At 27.3% G+C, this 9,704-nt stretch overlaps 1 protein-coding gene across 1 annotated transcript; it reads left to right on the forward strand.

Moving 5' to 3' along the window:
- The first annotated feature begins 6,446 nt into the window (after positions 1-6,446).
- LOC124934130 (splicing factor 3A subunit 2) lies at positions 6,447-9,388 on the forward strand. The gene is made up of 7 exons (XM_047474608.1): positions 6,447-6,693; positions 7,189-7,361; positions 7,475-7,551; positions 8,172-8,237; positions 8,310-8,384; positions 8,715-8,789; positions 8,877-9,388. Exons 1-7 carry the CDS (start codon positions 6,542-6,544, stop codon positions 9,231-9,233), a joined length of 975 nt encoding a protein of 324 aa, XP_047330564.1. The 5' UTR covers positions 6,447-6,541; the 3' UTR covers positions 9,234-9,388.
- Positions 9,389-9,704: the final 316 nt, after the last annotated feature.

The following is a 9,704-nucleotide window of genomic DNA, read 5'->3' on the forward strand; positions in this document are numbered from 1 at the left end:
ATTATTATTAAAAAAAAAAATTTTATTATATATTTTATTTATTTATAGTTGATATTTATTTTAATATATATATATTTATTTTAATATATATATATATATATATATATATATGATATTATTCAAATATTATTTATTATTATCAATTTTAAATTAAATTGTATTTAATATAATATATATATATTTTTAATTTTAATATATATATATATATATATTTATTTATTTAATTTTATTTATATTTTTAATTGTTTATATATATATATATTTATTAATTAAATTAAAATAAACTTATATTTATAATAAAATTTTGTATTAAAAGGATAAAATATAATGTTAATTAAAAAGTTTGTATTAATAAGATAATTCATTATATAATTTTTTAATAAATATTTTATATTTCATTTTTAAATATTCTTAATTTCATTTTTATATTTAATTTTATCTTATTTTTTTTATATTTGTATGTTTTTACTTTTTTTTTTTTAATTTTTTTTTTATATATTTATACTAATATTATATATTATTTGTTTGTATTTTTATATTATTTATTATTATTTTTATTTAAAGGTTATTTTTTTACTTTGTTATACTATTAATTAAATATTTTATTAATAAATTTTATTAGTATGTTATTTATATATATTTTTACTGAATTTTAATTTTTGTTTACTATATATATATTTAATGTATTTCTTTATATATGTATATATTTTATATTATATTTTTATAATATTATTTAAAATTATTTATGTTTATATTAATATCTTTTATTTTTGTATATTAATATATTGTATTTATTATGTTGTGATATTATTATTATTTATTTATTTATTATTATTTTTATATATATATTTATTATGTTATTTTATAATATATTTTTTTAATGATTATGCTTTTTTTATAATTATTTATTCTAAACATATTACAAACTATTTACAGGTATAATTAAACCAAAAAATAAATAAATTTGATTATAGAAGATCAAATATTATAGGCTGATACCCGAACTCCCTTTCTCTCTTCTCATAATAATAATATTATTATTATTAATAATAATATTATTATTATTAATAATATTATTATTATTATTATTATTATTATTTTATTATTATTATTATTATTATTATATATTTTTTTGACATATTTAGGTAAATTTATTATTTATTAATGATCTATTAGATATATTATAGTATAAATGTTATGAGTTAATAAAGAAATATAATAAATATATATATTAGGACTATATCCCGACCCATATAAAACCTACTTATCTATTATGTTAAATTAATGAGACAAAACTAAAGATAGAATGTTGTTCACTTTCAAAAATATTTAAGGTTATCAGTAGAGAGTTGGAAAGTTTAAACCCACCCACATCAAACATTGTGACCCACCCACATCAAACATTGTGATCCGGGTCCAAGTCTAAATCTTTTAAGAGATAAAAGATGACTTAGTAAATCGTTCTTCATTATAGATTCATGTATGTTTTTGCAACTACAATTCATCGAAATAAATAGTGAATAAAGATTATAAACTTAAAAAATTAAAAATTAAATAAAAAAATAACAAATGAGTATAATAATTTCTTGATTATTGAAATATAAGTTTTTAAGAATGTAAAAAACATTTATATAACCATTTTAGAAAAACAAATCACTCAAATTAATAATCATAAGAAATGAATTTATTATTTTATTTAAATAATATATATATATAAATATATATATATATAATAATAATAATAAAAGTTAGAAGCATTGGTCAAATTAACTATGTACAATAAGAAAAAGAGAGTGAATTTATTATTTTATTTATTTAAATAATATATATCATACCATATATCGAATTTATTATATTAATTATTTAAATAATAATTAAGAAATATAAATAATTAAGAAATTGAGATTTTAGAATAATAATTAATTAAAGATTAAAATAATAGTAATAATTATTCTAATTAATTAATTTTTAAATAATATTTATCCATAAAATAACTATTAATATACCATTAAGAATAATTCTAGTAGAAAAGTAGTCATAAATATCATTACTTATACTAGCATGTATCTCGTGTAAATAATATAAAAAATCATGAAAAAAATATTACCGTAAAAATTTTATGGTCAGGTCAACCCACAATCCGACCAAGTATCCATTTACTCTAACATATATCCAAATTAACCACAGCTCTCGATCCGGTAATCCAGACACTTTAAAAATTAAGCATCATTATATATATAGAGAGATTAGTTAGTTAAAAAGTTGAACTTATATTGTTAAAATGTCACGCGTTTATCAAATTTTGGGTTGAATTTAAAACACAAAGTGTTATTAGCCTAGTTGGTTAAAATGTTGTACTTATTTTGTTAGACCAACCTTATCCATGACCAAATAATGGGTCATGATGTTGGTCATGTCAATTTATCATGACCAAATGTTTGGTCATTCCATGACCAAAACCAAAACCCAAGTCATTGGATCTTTGTTTTTGTCATATTATGACAAAAATCACAACCAAAGTCATCTAATCAAATGCTGCCATTTGTCAGCATTTGATTGGTTACCCAGATTTTCTTTATCTTTTATCTTTAAAACCCTATTTTAATATTATTTATAATTTTAAAAAAAAATTATATCAAAATTCATAATTTTTCGAGATCTATAAATAGAGACCACTCTTGCTATATTTCGGAGCACAAAAAAAAAACATCATTTTCTTCATTTTTACTAATTATCCTCATTTGTTTACAATTATCCATAATTAATATGTATAAAAACATTATTATGCATAAAAATTAGAAATTAAATATTATTATTATATTTAAAAATTATTTATTATTTTTTTAATTTAAAAATAATATTTTTAAGATTTGGTTGATCATGGATAAGCATAATGACCAAAATCTTTGTCATAAAGCTGTTTTCATGATCATGACCATGACCAAAAAATGGGTCATGAATAAGGATGCTCTTAGGTTGCAAGTTCGAACCATACCTATAGCATTTTTTATTTTATTTTTAACCGTTTTAAGTTTATGGGCGGGTCAACCCACAATCCGACCCAAGTATTCATTTACTCTCACATATATCCAAATTAACCACAGTTCTCGACCCGACAATCCGGACACTAAAAGTTAAGCATCATTTTATATATATATATATATATAGATATATAGATAATATCTCTTTCTTATATAACGGTTTCATGTTAATAAAAAGTTGTTTGAAGATAGATAGCATAACCAAGAAAATCGGCAATTTTGATAGTTTGAATATAACATTAGTGCTTTTATCAGATATCATTATATCCCTTAATTTTATTGTTGCAACGTGCTCTAACAACTGACCTTGAGAGCCTTTCAACAAAACTACTAAAGAATCAATCAACTTAATTATTTGAAACGACTTTAGCAGCAGAAAGAGGTAAGTGTGAGGGTATGCCTTGGACAGAATCACTTCCTTCCTTAGAACTAACTAACTACTTTTTTATATTTGAATATTTTTTCTCGCTGATGAAGATTGTTGCTCTATTTCTCCTATTGTTGTACGTTTAGTAACTAGTCTATTGTAATGTAGTTGATATAGAAATGGTTCCAAAAGAGAAGATGATGAGTTCGATGATCTGGTAAGCTTGTTTGCCATCATGTACAATCTTACAATTTTCTTCAGTCAATGTATCATGAAGAATTGATGGAAACTGGATTGATTTTATTAATATCATACTATAGGGGTTTAGTGAGCATCAATGAGTAAGTTAAAGAAAAAACGAGGCATTTACAGATGAAAGAGAAAAGGAGATCTAACCAATCTTTTCCAATTAGAGTATTAAATTTATCATTTATTTCATTTTTTCGGTCATTGAACCGTGACTTCATTCTTCACTCATTTTCGAATCATTTATCTTTATATTTTATATTAAAAGAGTAACAATGATTCTCCAAAGAGAGGTTAGTATATTTTAAAAATAAAAATTATATTATCTCATAAACAAGAAATTTAAATTTCAATAGAAATTTATATATTGATTTAATTAATTTAAGTATATTGCACCTTAACAATTATCTCAATAAACATTATAAAAATCAAAATGAAGCACCGACCTAGGTATGACAACGGGGTACTCGTATACTCAATACATGTGGGTACCCGATGATCGGGTTCGAATACTTTAAATCGAGGTTGGGATCAGGGATGTAGAGTAAAAAATGTTACTTAATCGGGTTCGGAGTCGAGGATGGGATTATTGGAAACCCGATACCCGATACCTGAATATATTAATATATATATATATATATATAAAATTTAAATGTCTTTTTCAAATTCCATATCATAAGTCATAACCATCGTTAAATAAATATATTAATTATTTTTATCATTACTTACACATCACTTAACATAATTTCAATTTATAATAAGTGTTTTTCTCTTATAATTTTTATTTGTAAATACTTTTAATCTTAATCTTCATCTTCTCTTAAAGTTTGATTGCAGCTAGCGCGCCCCTTTCTTTCGAAAAGTCAACTTTCCCGCTTGTTAGTTCAAGCAGTCCTACCTTCCTTTTATTTGGGTGGGGATATTTGAAGAAGCGCAGGTCAGGTTTGGAACCAAGGGGCTGGTCTCGATTGCGGTGTTAATATCAACGAACAAAAATAATAGATTGCTACCCAATTAGCTAAGTTATATTTAAGTTGCCCTGTGTAGTGTGGTGCTACGCGTATCATCTGCGGCAGTTGTGCCCGCTGCTGCTGTCGTGGTTCCTGCCGCTGCCCTCCTCTTTCTTCCTTAAATGTTTTTGAAAGAGCTATGCCTTTTGAAAAGGAGTTTATCTGTCGACTACGAGTGAGAGTCCGAGCGGATTCCTAACCCCCTTCCGAACCGAAACTGGCTGGAAGAACGGATCCTTTCTTCGTCACAAGTGTGCTTGGAATCTAAGTTTTGTGAGCTCTAATGCCGAAAAGGGGATGGCCGGAGCCGTAGCGAAAGCGAGTCTTCATAGGGCAATTGTCACTGCTTAAGGTTTCAGACCTTTTGACAGCTACCCTTGGACAGACCGGGTCTGGCTTCTGTCCTTCCTCCAGCTCTTCTTCAGTACCTTAAGGAAAGTATAGCACTGGTACTTGAATAAATACCCGTTTACTTTGAATACTGTTACTGTTTTACTTTGACTCTTTTACTCTTCGCCCTGACTTTCTTTTACTTTTTTATTCTTTGATCAGTCGTGATGTCTTTTCTTTCATTGGTAAGTTAAAGCTTTCCTGTGTCGAATTTGTCCCATGGACTTTTTTCTTTATTCAACTTTAAGTTTTCAATTACAAAACAAATGGCAAGTATAAGTAATGTTTTCATTTGTATTTTTAAAATTTGATATTACTTTACTTAATGTTGTTTAATAAATTTTTTTTTTTTTTAATTTTTACAATCTTATACTTATTTATTAATTTAATATTCAATTTTTTTTTATATAGTTTATTATTCCACAGTAACTTCTACCCGACTACAATATATATATATATAGGTAAGTAGTACTTTTATTATATATATTTTAAATTTTGATATTACTATTTTTAAAGTTATTTATTATTTAATAAGTTACGTTTTGTATTGTTTCATTTTGATAAACTAATTCTTAATAGATTTGTTAAAAATAAAAATAAATAGTCAATTATTTATGACAAGAGTTTTTAAAATTATAAATAATTCCTAATTTTAAATCACTTTTATAAATCAATAAACTTATTAAAAATATATTAAATATTTAATATTTTACTATGTTTAACTATATTTAAAGAATAAAAGTTAAATATATTATTTATTTATATTTTATATATATATATATATATATATATATATATATTATATATGAAGAATTTACTTTTTAAGTAATGAATTGGTTGTTGAAGATTTGAGGTATATTATTAGTTAAATACTTTAATTCTAATGTTATTTTTTTGTATTTGTTAATGTTAATTGTTTTTTATTGATTTTTTAGGTTGTAATATATATTTTTTTTTGAGAAAATTAATTTAATGAATTTTGAAGTTTTTGTTTAGTTATGAATTATGTAATATTAATTTAAGTTTGTTTGTGTTTTTATAATATAAATGAATTTATATTATGTAGAATAGATAAACTTATATTATATATGTTAGATGATTACGTATATTGTATAATAGAAAAATATTTATTAATAATTTTAGGTAAATTATATTTTTACTAATATTAGTTAATATATTATATTTTATTTATATAATAAATTTTTAATATTTAGTATCTGGTAATGAAAGTATATACGGATTAGGTATTCGACGAATTAAAAATTATAATATAAATAAAGATACCCGTTAGGTACGGGTCGGGTTCGAATAGTAAATTAAAAATCGGGGTGTCGTGTAACCCGTTTATAAATAAAACCGTCCATATTGAGACAATCCACCCAAATAGACTATAATCATTTTTCACTGTAAATCTGAAGCTGGGAAAGGCTCGTTGTTGAGGTCAGAGGAGGAGGGAGTGAGAGATTTTGTGATTTGAGAGAAGCCAGATGGATAGGGAGTGGGGCTCGAAGCCCGGAAGTGGTGGCGCTGCCTCTGCTCAGAATGAAGCCATTGATCGCCGAGAACGGCTCAGAAGACTCGCCCTTGAAACCATCGATCTCGCTAAAGATCCCTACTTCATGCGCAACCACCTTGGAAGGTCCCTCTCTCTCCCTCCCTGTGTTTGTTCATTCATCTGTATCTTCCTGTATTTAGTATATTGCATTCATATGCTTGTGATATAGGGTTTCGCTTTTATGTATGTATATATTATTGTCTAATCTTTAAATAAAAAAGGTGTTTAATTGAATTGGTCTTTGCTTGCTGGTTCTGTGTGCCATCGTATTTAGTTGTTTAAGGTAATTTAGGGAAGAGGGTAGTGTTGTCTCTTTAAGTTGTATGAGATTTTACTGGACTGCATGCCACCTGTTTGATAAAAGTCCGAATATTCATATGTTGTTGCTGTGGTTTTTTAAATGGATATTGTTCTTCAGAGTTTCATTGCATTGAACTATATAACATAAAACTACATGACTTTCTATATCAGAGTTATACTTGATGATTTGTTCACTAGTGAATCATACAACAGAACCAAATGTTGATGAAAATCCAGAATCTAGCCATGATTATAAATGAGTTTGGTTTCATTTTGCAGCTATGAATGTAAGCTTTGTTTGACACTGCACAACAACGAAGGGAATTACTTGGCACATACTCAAGGGAAGCGTCATCAGACAAATTTGGCTAAGAGAGCAGCTCGTGAGGCCAAGGAGGCCCCCCTTTTGCCTCAGCCCAACAAGAGAAAGATTTCTGCTCCTAAGAAGAATGGTAAGCATTTTCTTCCTTTATTAATGAACCCAGAAACTTAAAAGAAAATGAGACAAAATAATAGTACAAGCCTTTGCTGATAAGTAATGTTATCATTTTTGGTACTCCTGCAGTCAAAATTGGTAGACCTGGTTACCGTGTTACAAAGCAGTTTGATCCAGATACTAAACAAAGGTCACTTCTTTTCCAGGTAACTGGTTATCTTTTAAATGTTTTCAATGATGTCTATCTTTATTTGCATAACATGTAAATGTAACTGAGAAAAGCTAGAACCACAAGAATTTGGGAATTTGTGGCATATCTTCTTCACTGAGAATATTAATTTTCTATGGTTACTTTGGATTGCTTCGGAATTTAACTGTTCACTGCAACAAGATTTATGGCAAAATATTCTTGTAGAAAAGGTCAAAACTACGTAGATTCAACAAAAAGCCTCCATAATCCTCCTACAATCCCTACCTATTAAGAAATTCCATTTCCCCACCAACTAATTCATGAACTATTCTCAGCTAAGTGTTCTGTCTGAAGCATGAGACTGCTGTAGAGCTAATTATCTGAGTCTTGTTTTTCAATATTTTTTATATCCTTGCAGCACCATTGGAAATGAAGTTCTTACATTGCTCTTTGCTATTTCTTAACATTCCTTTGTAGATATTGTTCTCTTTTTGTGTATATTAAACATTCATATGATGTTGCATGAGGAATTAGCACTAGTTTTGAAATTTGAAATGGCCAACATCCTTCAAATGAGATATGTTAGTTCAATCAATGCAAAACTGGCATTTTGGTAAATGTATTCTGATCTTGTAGATTGAATATCCTGAGATCGAAGATAATACAAAGCCAAGGCACCGGTTCATGTCATCTTATGAGCAGGTAGACCAAGTTGAAATTAATTGTGAGGTTTAGGGTTTATGTCTAACATTTCGTCTTGTATTATGAGCGCAGAGGATACAACCATTTGATAAAAGCTACCAATATCTTCTATTTGGAGCTGATCCATATGAGATAATCTCTTTCAAGGTAAGCCTTTCTCTGCCTATTCCTTATAATTTTCTTTAAGTTTTCAATCCTGAATTAGTTAGGTATTTTGAAAATTAAATGTTTTACAAATCAAATGAAAGTTACCCTTATAGTAACGTAATTTAGATAACATATTTGATTAATTTACATGGGTTAAAGTTGATTTCTTATGCTCTTATTATTATTACTATGTTAAGTCATTCTATAGCATACCGAATTAAGTCAAATTTCTTATGCTCTTATTATATTACTGAGTTGAACATTGTATAAGTGTTTTGCAACTATGAATCTCATGGAGAGTTTGGTCCTCATGTGATTTTATATTTTCAGGTTCCTAGCACTGAGATTGACAAATCCACTCCAAAATTCTTCTCGCATTGGGATCCCGACTCCAAAATGTTCACAGTATGTTTTTTTTTATACATTTCACTTTTCGTAAGCAATAAACAACACTTACTAACCGTTTTCACTTCATGTTTATCTAATTGACAGTTGCAGTTGTACTTCAAAGCTAAGCTACCAGAGGCAAACAAGGGCCAACAAGTGGCAGCTGCTGCTAATAACGGTTCTGCAATTTCTGGTGGGCCGCCTCCACTCCAAGCTCCACCACCACCTCCACCGCCACCACAAGGTGGTCCTCCGATGATGGGTCACCCTCCTAGAGGACCACCACCTCCAATGGGTGGAGGATTAGTTCCACCACCACCACCTCCTATGGGGAATGGGCCTCCTAGACCAATGCCTCCCCCTAGTGGAAATCTACCACCACCACCCATGGGAGGCGGAGCTATGTCAAATTTCACTCCTCAAATGGGAAGGCCTCCTATGATGCCCCCACAAGGTTTTTAACAAACAAAAAAAATTGGGTTTTTGTTTTCATTTTTAATGGCTGGATTAGACATTGCTGTTGAACTGCTGAGAGTTACTCTGTGAAATTAGAATGGGATATGTGGAAACTATGACTATTTGACATGTTTGGATTATATTGATGAAAGAGTTAAAGAGACTCACTTTTCAAAAAAAAAAATTATTTATTATATTACATATAATATAAAAATCTTGAATAAGAGAATAAATGTTTCATATTAAAATCATAAAAGCTTACAAATGTTTGAAGATGACAAATTCGATGTCTTCTATGAACACATGATTAAATTAATGATAATACAATGTTTGGGATTCTTTCTTGAATCCAAAAGACAACAAAATGGTACTTTTAATTTAGCCTTATATCATACACTTGAATTATTGTTGTTTGAACATTGAAATTGACTAACTATTTTGAATCATTGTGATGTTCATAAACTATGTTTAGTATTT

This window comes from Impatiens glandulifera, chromosome 4 (genome assembly GCF_907164915.1).
Source record: "Impatiens glandulifera chromosome 4, dImpGla2.1, whole genome shotgun sequence".
Taxonomy (NCBI): Eukaryota; Viridiplantae; Streptophyta; class Magnoliopsida; order Ericales; family Balsaminaceae; genus Impatiens; species Impatiens glandulifera.